At 51.1% G+C, this 12,688-nt stretch overlaps 4 protein-coding genes across 5 annotated transcripts; 2 read left to right on the plus strand and 2 right to left on the minus strand.

Annotated features, from left to right (window-relative positions):
- Positions 1-112: 112 nt before the first annotated feature.
- MAK5_1 (ATP-dependent RNA helicase) lies at positions 113-2,767 on the plus strand. Its single transcript, XM_007816704.2, has 2 exons — positions 113-1,785; positions 1,854-2,767. The coding sequence occupies exons 1-2, from the start codon at positions 280-282 to the stop codon at positions 2,730-2,732; spliced, it is 2,385 nt and encodes a 794-aa protein (XP_007814895.2). The 5' UTR covers positions 113-279; the 3' UTR covers positions 2,733-2,767.
- Positions 2,768-2,904: 137 nt separating this feature from the next.
- On the minus strand, positions 2,905-5,518 carry J3458_000268 (uncharacterized protein; the record flags this gene model as incomplete). 2 transcript variants are annotated; one of them, XM_066116040.1, is made up of 8 exons in its annotated part: positions 5,286-5,518; positions 5,127-5,232; positions 4,946-5,072; positions 4,769-4,874; positions 4,413-4,717; positions 3,994-4,361; positions 3,594-3,943; positions 2,905-3,539 (listed from the first exon to the last, which is right to left on the minus strand). In XM_066116040.1, exons 1-8 carry the CDS (start codon positions 5,329-5,331, stop codon positions 2,905-2,907), a joined length of 2,043 nt encoding a protein of 680 aa, XP_065977921.1. In that variant the 5' UTR covers positions 5,332-5,518. The 2 variants fall into 2 exon arrangements, with proteins under 2 accessions (XP_065977921.1, XP_065977920.1); XM_066116039.1 differs by having other exon boundaries at positions 4,769-5,072.
- Positions 5,519-5,653: 135 nt separating this feature from the next.
- J3458_000269 (uncharacterized protein) lies at positions 5,654-8,158 on the minus strand (the record flags this gene model as incomplete). The annotated part of the gene is made up of 4 exons (XM_007816702.2): positions 5,654-6,308; positions 6,371-7,026; positions 7,090-7,472; positions 7,537-8,158. The coding sequence occupies 4 exons, from the start codon at positions 8,156-8,158 to the stop codon at positions 5,837-5,839; spliced, it is 2,133 nt and encodes a 710-aa protein (XP_007814893.2). The 3' UTR covers positions 5,654-5,836.
- A 1,846-nt stretch (positions 8,159-10,004) lies between these two features.
- Positions 10,005-11,989, plus strand: J3458_000270 (uncharacterized protein; the record flags this gene model as incomplete). Its single annotated transcript, XM_066116041.1, has 6 exons — positions 10,005-10,065; positions 10,146-10,211; positions 10,268-10,387; positions 10,457-11,014; positions 11,103-11,438; positions 11,517-11,989. 6 exons carry the CDS (start codon positions 10,005-10,007, stop codon positions 11,915-11,917), a joined length of 1,542 nt encoding a protein of 513 aa, XP_065977922.1. The 3' UTR covers positions 11,918-11,989.
- Between the last annotated feature and the right edge of the window lie 699 nt (positions 11,990-12,688).

Raw genomic sequence — 12,688 nt, forward strand, 5'->3', positions numbered from 1 at the left:
GGTGCTGCAGCTATTGGGCGGATGGCGGCGGGTCGGAGGTCGGCACAGCTTGTGCCGATTCACGCCTGGGCTGGCGCAAAAAAATTCCACCGTCACTTCAATGTCAACCAGGCTTTTTTTTGGGAGTGGGCTCCATGGCAGCAAGTTCAGACACGCGTCCCGTTCCAAGTTTGTGCTGCAAATCTATTGCATCCAACTCGCAATTATTCTAGGCCGATCGTGAACACCAAGCAGCGAAATAGCTGCTTGGGGGGCCGACGTAATTTATCACAGCCCCCAATGGTACCACAGCCTAAGAAGCGCAAGGTTTCGCCGCCCACTGGGCCTGAACCGAAGCGGAACAAGAACTTGCAAAAGGCAGGCAACCGACCGAAAGCACGTGCGAAGACGAGCGGAAAGTCCAAAAATAACACGAAACCTACTCCAACCGGACGTGCTGTACTTGATCCCTCGGCCCTTGCATGGGAATCAGTGGGTGAAGATTTCGGCGGACTGCAGGTCCTCTCTGGTGTGGACGTGGTGAAGAATGGCGAAACAGTCCAGTTCGTCGTGAAGAGCGATAAAACGATCAGCCAGCCGGTAGTGTCTGATAGCGAAGATGAAGAGGAGTCTTTTGAAGGGTTTGGCGACGACATTGTGGCGCGCGAGCCTGTCGATTCCGGCGAAGCTGGCGATTCTCAAGATGGCTTGGAGGGCGAGAACTCTCAAGAAGAGATTTCAGCAGTCAAACAGGGCAAGACCAGCAAGCTTCAAAAAGGGCGGCAACAAAGCGACAACGGCACGCAGAAGAAATCCAAAAAGCAGAAGATGGGCGACAAAAAGCTACAAAAGTCCGCTTCACATGGGACCGGCAACGAGTTCCTGGCGCTGGCAGCAATGGCGGACGAAGAAGCCGAAAACGACGACCTCGACATGGGCGACTGGGTGGCGTTGAATTTGTCGCCCAACTTGGTGTCGGCGATTGCAAAGTTGGGGTTTTCGAAACCGACCGCCATTCAAGAAAAGTCGATCCCGGAAATCATTGCCGGTGGAGATGTGATTGGTAAAGCGCAGACTGGTTCCGGAAAAACACTGGCTTTTGGTATTCCCATAGTCGAAAAATGGCTGGAGATGCGTGAGGAGCAAGAAGACCAGGGAGGGGACCGTGGTGACCAGCCGAAGAAGAAGAACGGCGAGGGTCCTATGGCTGTGATTCTTAGTCCGACAAGAGAATTAGCTAAGCAGATTGGTGAGCACATCAAAGCCGTATGCGACGGCCTTCCCGCATCTCCATATATTTGCGTCGTCACCGGAGGCTTAAGCATTCAGAAGCAACAACGACAGTTGGAGGAGGCGGATATCGTGATTGGTACCCCAGGTCGCTTGTGGGAGGTGCTCGACGGTGATGCCAAGCTCCAAGAACAGTTTACTCGAATCAAGTTTTTGGTTGTCGATGAGGCGGATAGGCTTTTCAAAGTCGGACAGTTCAAAGAGGCGGAAAATATTATTGGCGCCTTGGATAGGGAGAACCCCGAAGGGCACGGATACTCTGATAATTCTGATTCCGAAGATGAAACCAGGGAGCGGCAGACGTTGGTTTTTTCGGCTACTTTTGACAAGAACTTGCAGACAAAACTCGCAGGCAAGGGCAAGAGTGCGAAGGCTGGGAGTGACGAGGAAAAGATGGCGTATCTGATGAAGTGTCTCAAGTTCCGGGGTGAGCCCAAGTTCATCGATGTCAATCCTGTGAGCCAGATGGCGGATAATCTCCGCGAGGTTCTGATTGAGTGCGGAGCTATGGAAAAGGTGAGTCCGAGGTTGTCATCAAAGTTCTGGGAGCAAGTCACCAAGAAACTGATGCTCCGGTTTTGCAGGATCTCTATCTATATACGGTGCTCTTATTGAACCCCGGCCGTCGAACACTGGTTTTTACTAATTCCATTTCTGCTGTTCGCCGAATCACACCCCTCCTCCAACACCTCAACCAAAACGCACTGCCCTTGCACTCACAAATGATCCAAAAGGCTCGCCTGCGGTCCCTGGAAAAGTTCACCGCAGCACGAAACACCATTCTCGTAGCTACCGATGTTGCTGCCCGAGGTCTCGATATCAAGGAAGTGGACCAAGTTATTCACTATCACGTCCCGCGTGCAGCAGACACCTACATCCATCGCTCGGGCCGTACAGCCCGTGCCGACCGCAGCGGTGTCAGCATCATCCTCTGCTCGCCGGATGAAGTCCTCCCGACCAGAAGACTTGCCAGCAAAGTCCACGCTGAGCGAGCCTCATCTGGCAAGAAACAGCACATCATTGAGAGCCTACCCATCGACCGGAAGATTGCCTCTCGTCTTAAACCACGCTTGGATCTAGCCAAGAGAATCACAGATGCAATCTTGGCCAAGGAAAAGGCCCACAGCAATGATACTTGGCTCCGTAACGCGGCTGAGGAGCTCGGTGTGGAATATGACTCTGAGGAATTTGAGGCTACTGAGTCAAGTGGTTGGGGTGGAGGCAGCAGGGGCGGCGGTCGACGGAGGAAGGAGAAGGAGGCGAAGGCTTTGACGAAGGCGGAGATGGGTGTGCTGAAGGCTCAGCTGAGGCAAGAGTTGGGCCAGAGGGTGAATTTGGGCGTGAGTGAACGGTATATCACAGGCGGTAGAGTAGATGTTGCGCAGCTGTTGAAGGAGAGGGATAATTCAGTAGGCGGCCTCTTCTTGGGCGGTGATAATTTGGGACTGGGACTGGGCCTGTGAAGGGGCTTTGATGGATGCATATAGGAGGAAGCATGGACATGGATACATGTCTAATATATGTACTTGGCATTATTCCACATGTCGTGACTCTAAGAAGTGTGCCCATTCACCTATTAATGAGTGAAAATACAATATAGGCAATTGCAGTGCGCCAACCTAGAGTATGGATTGCTTATAGCTCTACCTCTGCATCGTGGTGATTAGCATCAGTGGAGAGAAGAGATATCGGTACCCAGGCACCGCCTCCACTTGTATTGTTTAACATGGCCTCATACGCATCCTGTCGTAGAGCAGAGCGGCCCAAGGATGAAACGGAATCAATTGCCATGTCTGTCATTTGTGAGTCTGTCCTGGCGCTGTCTTGGCTGCCCTCACTAGTATCGTCCAGCTCTTGATATGGTCGTTTTCGTGCCGCTGTGTTGGACTTATCGCCGCGCTCTGCCTCACGTTGGGATGGCGAAGCATGATCCTGGCCCGTACGTGTCTTCGAATGAAGGTCTGAATGTATGGCACTCACTGAACTAGGCTCCTTAGATGATGAAGCATGTGTCGGATGGGAAGTTTGTGCCTGCACGTTTTCTGCTGAGGCGTTTGGCAGTTGTAATCGGGTTAGGACTTCCTGTTCCTGTATAGGTCTGCTTTGGGGAGTGACTTCGAAACTGGTTTCGCACTGGCTATCAACCGTTGGTGTCCTTACTTCACGAGATCTTTTCTCGTGTTCCTGAGCAATCAACGGCGCCATTTGCTTGTCGTGTTCGAATATCTGCTCCGAACAGTATTTCCCAAATAGAGACTCCACAGTTATTGCTGTGCGTGTTAGTAAAGTCTGCAAACCTGCGAAAATTGCGGTCCTGGACTTACTTTTCTCTATCCATCGCTTGTCTACCGTACATGGCCAAATATCCTTTGGGCCGAATACCTTGACTAGCTCACACAGCTCTCTATACGGGGAGTGCCTCGCAAAGGGAAACAGGATGACCCTTGGGAGAATATCAGGTTGTTCGTCAACAGGCGTTTTCGGTACGGCCGTCTTGCTGCGTAATCTGTTGACGAGGGACTGTATCAGAGAGCTCATGTCTGCAGAGAGATTTTGGCCAAATTGTTCAATGGACACGTTCAACGCCAGGTCTCGGCCGCTTGAAGACATGCTTGCCAAAAGAGCCTTTATGTCTTTCTGTGTTTCACCATCGACTTTTTCCCAAGCTGGCAATCTGGACAATTTAGCCGCACGAGTTAGAGTTGAACAAGTGGAACCACTTACGACTCTAATAATGCATAAACGTCTTCGTGAGTAATGCAGCCCAATTCAGCTTCCCTGGAGAAGTCGGTTCCCCCACCTCCAACACCCTTCTCCATCATGCTCTCACCCCCTGGGAGTCGACAGACTACTGGTCGAATCGAAACGACTGAGGGGTCTTTGGCGATAGAACACATATTCGCCTTCTCACAGCTATGTATTCGGACACTGGTATCGGAGGTGAGGCAACCTAGATGCTGGGTATTTCCGCACATGTGCCCTGTCAAAACCGCAGCACCTGCTGCGAGGTGAAATTCTGGCGAAAAGGGTTGATCAGAGGAGCGACTCTTGAGGGAATTAAATATTCGCAGCTTGTAGTCGTCGACATGAATCTTTGGAATAGTCAGAAAGACTTTGATGTGGGAAATTGGGATTGCACACACACGAGAGTTTAATGCTTTAGATAGAGCAATCCACACATCCTCATAGCCAAAGGTCCATGCTTGGAGGTGGAAGACGGTGTCTTCCGGGTACCTTTGGACTTTTGCCAGAAGATCAGCTATGCCTTCAGATTTTGTTTGGAATGGGATATCTGCGAGGAATGAAGTGTCGAGGTATATTTTGTCGAGGGCCTTCAAGCCGCATGTATACTCCAGGATGCATGGATTCCGGACAAGTGCATTGACAAACCACGGTTCTGCACGAATGTCACCCGTGTAGAGGATGGCTTTGCCTTGGCCTTCAATCACTTTCCTCTTATATAAGCAAACGTCAGATGGGGATGGCGGTTGCTACGTACAGAACATGGTTGAGCCTGGGCAGTGGTTTGCATCAAACAATGTGACCTGGATGTTAAGCCCATGGCGCAGCTCTATCACCGTTGGTGCTTCGAGAGGAAGTGACTTCTGTTATGAAAAAAAAGAAAAGAATTAATCAGAAGGATGAGTGGGGATGAATAAGACGACGAGATTCATACTAGGACTTTCCGTAGGTGCTTGTATGTTTGCTGTCTTGCCTCCAATATGCCGCAGACATGATTGATTCTGCATGTGTACCTTTCAAGTCGCAGCAAAATTTCTCGCGTTGCTTGAGAACAATATACACTTTAAATGTTAAAATGGTGAAGAATAGGCTTGTAAGGGAAATTTCCTACTGACAAAGGAGAGCGCAATGTTTCCAGTCCGGCTAGGTGGTCGCTATGGACGTGACTTAGGAAACATGCCAGGGCTGGAAGCTGATCTGGCTGTCGTCTGAAGAAGTCGACTGGTAAAATGTTAAAATCATGATGAAAACAGGCCATATGCCAGAAAACTTACTTCGTATTTCTGGAAATTCGGCCACAATTCCGTCAAATGTCGACATGATGATTTGTGCCTTGGACTGCTCAGCTATGCCCCGTAGTGCGCAAAAGTCGTCAAAGCGAGAGGTACATCATGTCCATTTCTTGGACTAGGCCCCGGAACCTTGCGCAGATGTGTTTGCAGTCAATTAGTGAAAGCTACGAGATAAAACTAGCAAAGCAACGCTGTCGTGAATCTGGGCAAGTAAGTTTGCAGTGTTTCACGATGGAGACCAGGTACCTAGTAGTAGTCTAGTAGATACGTATGATACTGTGTGGGTTCAGAGGTTGATACTGTGTCACGACACTGTCCACAATTCACGAGCATGATATGCCCAACAGGTTAGAACGCAGGACTCTTTACTTATAACTATAGTTCAATTGAACTCTTTTCATGACCTTACTCCAAAGGAAACAAATGCACCGCAACATAAGTAGACTTTCTAAGTACAGATCAAACCCGAAGCAAATGAAGACGCGCTAACACTTGGCGAACATATTGACGACTTCTCGAGGTTCTTAACGCTTCTAGTCAAAGTGGATTCGCCAAAGCTCCCGATCGCTTCCAGCGGTGAAGTCGCTTCGCGTGTGCATCGTCAAGATGTTGTCGTTCACAACCAGGTCACCCTTCTCCCAAACGTGGTAGTATGCAACTCGCCTGTCGTGAAGCGTGGCGTCAATGGCTTCACAAATGGCCTGGTTGCTGGCTTCATCATGGCCGTCGAGGGTGACCTCGGTAGCCTCAAACTGCGTCTTGCTTTGCGGCCATGGCTCGTGATATCGGAGGCATGGCTTGCCCGTCGTAGGATGGGGAGTAACCAACGGAAGTCCGCTCAGCTTGGTTGCGTCGAAAGAGGATGTCGAAACTGACCACGTCTTCTTCGCAAGGTCCTCCACCGTCAGCCACTTGGGCATATACTTGAAGAACATGGTTGATGAGGAGAACAATGTGAAGCCAGTGTCTCTGGGAGAGGAGGTAGCACCAACGAAAAACTGGAAGCTATGGAATTGTCAGCTACTTATCGTAAACCGCTGCACTGGGAGGAGAATTCAACCACTTACTGGGGAGGAACGGAGACTCGAACTTCTTCGCCCTTGTCATTGACCTGTGTGATGGTCTTGAAAAGTCCATCGTAGTGGAATGGCATCCACTCGGACGAAAGGACGTTGTTCAGGCCGCGAGTGTCTGTGCCTTGGTCCTTGACCTCAAGAACAAGCCCAAATTTCCATGGCAGAGGTTCACCAAACTCCTTGGACTTTTCGATGAAAGCCTCTTTCTTGGGATTCTTGAAGAATCCACGCATGACGATGGGAGAGTTAATCTCAGACAATGATCGAACCTTCTTCGCATCAACGTCATTTATGGTCAAGGAACCGGGCCCAGCGGCCGGCTTCACCAACCAACCACTTGGATATATCGGCTCGAAAGTCACGCCACCCTTCTCGGTACCCCAAGAAAAGAGATCCGACTTTTCACGATAATAGCTAGGGTGTCCATTCTCGAAAATCAACTCGTATGTTTCGTCCTTTTCGAACTCGGATCGCATACCAGAGACCACCGTGCCATCGAGCTTGTAGCCAACGGTGCAGTGCCATGGTGTTGTGAACATGGTGGTGGTGGGAAGCAGGCTGACCGAGAGTTTGTTGGCACCGGTGGAAGGATGAATTGAGAGACGTACGTGGTCCTTGTACTTTTGTCGAACAGCGCTTGCAAATGCCTTTCCGAATTGTCAGTCAATGTGCACCGAAACCCCAGTGGTCCGAGGCTGATGAAAACTCACATCTCCGCGATACATCATTTGTTTTGCGATGTACTCGATTCCGCGCTTATACCTAGACTTGCTTCGATCATCTTGAAGCGGGTAAACTTCTGCCAAGTCTGTTTCCAGGAACTTGATGTAGCCTCTGTATGTAAGGCATACATCTTCAATTTGACACACTTCCTTCCATTCCCAATTTGGGTTGCCGAAAGTATTGAGGAGGGATCGGCGGAAATTCGATGCGTTTGCTACATAGGTCATCTCATCCAACTCATCTGGCAGAGAGATGGGCACAAGATCTCGCAGTCGACAGAACGCAATCTGGGTGAAGCCCTTGGCCTTGGCCAGCAGCCTAAGGTTCTCACCATATGACCAGACATCCTTATCGGGGACACCAAGCAGATCTACATTGATCAGCCTCGAGACAAAAAATACAAGTGCAAAGCTCGGCCGCAAGATAGAACTCACCATTGTATACAAGTCCGTCCGAGATGATGGTGAGCTTAGCTCCAGGGGGGTATATGTCTGTAATGGCTTGGCATAGTCCGTTAAGGTGGCTTAAAGCAAGTTCTTCTGCCCTGTCGGGATCCTTGCCGAGAACCTTTGCTGATCTGTTTGGAGACTTGAAGGGGAAGGCTGGAAGGCACATTGGGACAGCCTTGCCGGCTTTGACATGGCTGTAAATGACAGCCAGAAACTTGAGACCGCCTTCGCCTGCTCCAATGGGATCATCCTTTGACTTTTGCAAACGATATCGGTCGATTACACCCAGGATTCTTGATGCGGTGTCGAGAGCCGATGCATCTACCAAGTGTGGGAAGTCGTCAATGTTGAGGCTTCGAGGACTCTTTGTTTCCTTAGCCTCCGCAGAGGCGGCTTCATGCGCTGAGGAGACGGCACTGGGCATGGTATAAGAGAATGAAGGAGTAGATGGATAGTGATTATAGGACTTCTTGGGATGATGTTGTTGAAGGATGAATTGAAGAGGTTGAGATGCAGGATTGAGTGCAGGATGAGCGCCGTTTATGTGTTCGAAGGATCGCATATTGACCTCCCGTCGTCCGATGCCTCTTGACTGCATCCACCACATGGGGTATGGGATACTGGGATGCCATCAGCAGTGTTTCGTCAGCTACAGAGAGCTCTCGACTGACTTGCAAATTTACGGGTCTTGTGCACCAAAAGCAAATAGGGGTGAAGAGCACGGAGTATTTGCCTTGATCATACATATTTGGGCAAGGGTGCAGGGGCTACGTCTAACAGCAACGCGATCCGCGGCGATGGCTACGAACAGCGCTGCAGGTGCTATAGGCTCAATGCCGATTCGAGCTCTAATCATTGCCGGTACCAGCTTTACCAGTTTCTAACAGTTCCACACAGAAATGAAGGGCGAACCCCAACTTACTCTCCGCAGAGGGGCGCCGAAACAGGGACCAGCATGTAAATGACGCGCCAGAGCGGCCCTCCATCACACTACTCACGATGGATTACTTGACGGCATGAAGAGCTTATGGGTCAATGATCAGGATAGAGTGGCCAGGTCCATTGTGTCACTATGTGGATATCCACGAAATCGACTTGGAGGCATTCGTGGACTGCTTGATAATCAGTTCCATCGCGGGAAGGACACATAGGATGAGACCGCATGAACCGCATCAACCACACGAATGACACGAACGACACGAAAATCCAGCACTCAGCCCTAACTGGCAACTTCTATCTAGGAAGAGGCGCCAAGAAAGCGTGATCGAGCCTTTGGGGAGTTTCTATTACTTCGGTAAAGGTCCAACTGCATAGCTAGTTTGTGCTACGCTTGAGGACTTGCCTTTTTAGGGTGGTGGACCGAATCGGCTGGCTCAAAGTAGCCCTGGCACGGTGTATGATTCCGTCTTTGTGCCAACGACGGCTGTGTCTGGCATGAAGGATTCGAAAATCCTTCCATCTGGCAGCTCGGTTTGGCGAAAGCGAGCGCTAGAACGGATGACAGGCGCTGGTTGTGTACCATCGGTCCTCCAGGGTCCGTGACACCCGATGGTTCGACCATCTATGGACGACGAAGCGCCGGCTTTCTCATTTCGGCGGGTGTGGGATTTTCCCGCTGGCTATGAGCCGACATCACAGCATCTCTGCGCAGGGCTTCGCGTTTCCTGTGCGCTGGGCATACTTCTGCAATAACATGCCACCAAGCAGCATGGCGCGCGACGAGAAAGATGAAACTGCCGTGGCTTTGACGGCGGCTTTCATCTGGTCCCATCGACTTACTCGTGCCCGGGGGCCCACTGTTGAAGCCTGAATGTTACGCAACCTTATTCCCAGGAAACTTGAATATAGAGTGTACTAGGTTACTCAATGCTTGGCGAGATCACCGAGTGGGATGGCAACCCGGAGTGCCGATTTATCACAACCGCGCGCATTGTGGGGTTTCCTGATTCCACCTGGCACCGACCTTATGTGGATAGAAGACGGAGGCTTGCCTCGTCCTGGTTGTCTGACAATGCGGCCACTACCTACCTAGGTAGTTAACTCTTGACTAGTTGCTGTACAGCCTGCCGAACAATGACCAGTCTCAGAAGCCGGACCCGCCGAAGGTCAGTACGAAGCAGCATGAATCTTTTCCTATGCATTCATATACTATGGCCACAGGGATGAAGCCGGACTTGCTTACCCAGTTCTGCGCCGTGTTTCACTGGGCGACTTATGAATGGAGGTGTCCGCGGACGTTAAATTTTAAGCATAGACTCTGTCGGGATCATATCATATGATTGCATTAGTCAGGGACCGCCGCTCACCTTAGTAGATTAATGTAAATGTACACATCTGCTCCTACTCAGCCAGAACTTCCTTTAAGACTTGCTGACTTTCCATTTTGACAAACTAAAGAGGCAAAGAAAAAAAGAAGACAAGACAAAGGACAAAGACAAAAGACAAAGACAAACATGCACGCCAACGGAGACATGACAACTAAAGTTGCAACCACAGATGTGTGCATAATTGGCGGTATGTTGTCCAACCCTCTCTTTCAATATGTTTACTCTGTCCGGCAAACCATAAGCAAGATGAAGACTAATATATCATAGGCGGGCCAACTGGTCTCTTCACTGGCCTTTTGCTCCACCGCCTTGGCGTTTCTGTCTGCATCATAGGTGTGTTTCCCTGACATGACAAGCCTCTTGCATATGTCTCTAATCTTGTTCCGCAGATGGAAAGCCCAGCACTCTTGAGCTGGGTAGAGCTGATGCACTCAATGCGCGAACTCAGCAGTACCTGGAAGTGGCGAAACTCCTGGATGAGCTCCTACCTGTCGGTCTGAAATGCAACAGTGAGTAGCTTCTTCCCGCCCCTAAACTCACCTGCATCCGAGCCCCTTGCTTATTCGCTGTGCCTGCAGCCAGCTCTACTTTTGCAAATGGAGAGTTCAAGTCACGCCAAAACACATGGTGGGTTGGCCTTGAGAACACGCTGCACAAGAATTTTCTCATGGTTGGGCAGCCAGTTGTGGAAAAGGTCATTGCCAGCAAGCTGGGTGAGGGCCTCGTGCGCTTCGGGGAACAGGTCGTGTCCGTGACCGAAGATGACGAGGGCGTTGAGACCGTGACGGATTCTGGTTTCAGGATTCGCAGCAAGTACGCCGTGGGCTCTGACGGCGCAAAGTCCATGGTTCGCCGGGAAATCGGAGCTACCTTTACTGGAACAAAGCCTGAAATGCTGTGGGCGGTGTTGGATACCTTTATTGACACCGACTTTCCGCTCTGCCCAGAGATTATCACCTTTCAGCTGAATGGACAGTCTCGCGTCTCGTGGATCCCCAGAGAGCGCGGAATGTGCCGATTTTACGTCCTTCTTGACGGAGAGGTCACGCAGGCACGAGCTGAAGAGTCGATCAAAGAGCACATGGCTCCCTATAGGGTCGAGTTCAAGAAGACTGAGTGGTACAGCACTTTCGATGGTACGTTTTGAATGTTTATCCACCTGCCAAGTGTTTATCCGGGTGCACCCGAGTCGTGGAGATGGCGGGATACTAATGGCCAATGCAGTCAAGGAAAGAATTGCATCAACCTTTGTCTCCAAAGATGGGTCCGGTCGTATCATTCTAGCCGGTGATGCGGCCCATGTTCACTCGGTGAACGGTGGCCAGGGGCTCAACACGGGCATGTCGGATGCCTTCAATCTTGCTTGGCGCCTGGCACAGGTCGTAAAGAACCGAAACCTCCAGCCCGGGGCCGCACAGAAAATCATTCGCAGCTACGATACCGAGAGGAGAAGCACGGCGCGAGACGTCATCGACGTTGCAGCAGCTCTGGTCAGGGACACCGTCCACACCGCCAAGCAGTATGTCGGTACTATTGAGAAGAATGCAGGGTACATTACCGGTAAGCGAGTCAACCACGCATTAGACATGCACGACGAAGCAGAAGAAGACGTGCTAACATGGGGTGCGCGCGAACAAGGCATGGGAGTAACGTATCGCGAGTCTGGCTCTCCTCTGGTGCGAGCTTCAGAGCACGGCATTTGGACGGCAGGAAACAGATGCCCCGATATGGTCCTGAAGAAGACGGATGGGGCTGAAACGTGGCTGTATACAGAAACAACGTACGGCAAGTATTTGGTCTTGCACATTGGCGGAACCCCAGCCCCCGACTTTGGTTTCAGCGACGTTGTAACCCACTACACGATCCGCCCTGCCTCGGAATCGGCAGCTGCGGGCGGCGACTCAAGCAGGACTTACACGGCAGACTGGGCATCCAAGGACGATCCGTTTGTGGTTGTCGTCAGACCAGACATGTATCTTGGCTTTGTGGGTGGAAGCGCGGATGAGGCAAAGGCATATCTCAAGGACCTGTACCTGTAACATGCATGGGCTGGGGTTGTTCGCTTAGAATTAGAAGCTCTCAGGGTTGATGGAATGAAATCATTGTTCATATATCTCCAGCCGTCCAAATTTCAATGCATGTGTCATGTGCCACGTCATGATAACTAGACACAAGAGATTGCCAACCAATGACTTGCAAATATGCAACACCGGGCTCAAGCAGTGATGCCACGTCGACGGCCGACCGCGGTTCAGCCGTCGTTGTCGACGGATTGGGTGTCAAGTCGGATTCTTTGATGTGTCATTTGTCGACTGCCCACCGAGCGGGAGGATGTGAGCGATCTTGACCGAACACACCCGCATCTCAACTCGGGCGATGAAACACGGGGTAGTTCACCGAGCCCTGTGGCACACGGACGGATATTAAAATTGGAGAGAACTAGGACCGGCATGCTGAACCAGCTTGGCGACGGGTTCGGGACCGCTGCAGGCGCAGGCGCAGGCACACACCGTGGTCTCCGGCTAATTGGCGAGAGACGAGAAAGTCATCCAAGTCTATTATCAAGTTTAAATCGATAACAGAGCCACCCAGGCGATGGGTGCTAGTACATATGGGGCATATTCATGCGCAGGCCCGAGATGGAGTCATGTCGGCCTCGAATACGTCGGAGCCGTCGGGCCACTGGCATCAAAAAGACGAACCACTTTGTCCGACGACGATGGCCGTCAACGCGCTAATCATGTATGCTGCAGCCGCAGCAGCCTGATAGTCGAACCATGTCCAACTTGAAGCCGGGAGGCGGCCACGCG

Source organism: Metarhizium acridum (genome assembly GCF_019434415.1).
Source record: "Metarhizium acridum strain ARSEF 324 chromosome Unknown scaffold_1, whole genome shotgun sequence".
Classification (NCBI taxonomy): Eukaryota; Fungi; Ascomycota; class Sordariomycetes; order Hypocreales; family Clavicipitaceae; genus Metarhizium; species Metarhizium acridum.

What these genes read in the sequence shown, in the direction of transcription:
- MAK5_1 (XM_007816704.2), top strand. Translation starts at nt 280, where the DNA reads ATGGTACCACAGCCTAAGAAGCGCAAGGTTTCGCCGCCCACTGGGCCT. An exon ending in AGTGCGGAGCTATGGAAAAG is followed by an intron (nt 1,786 to 1,853) that starts GTGAGTCCGAGG and finishes CCGGTTTTGCAG; the next exon opens with GATCTCTATCTATATACGGT.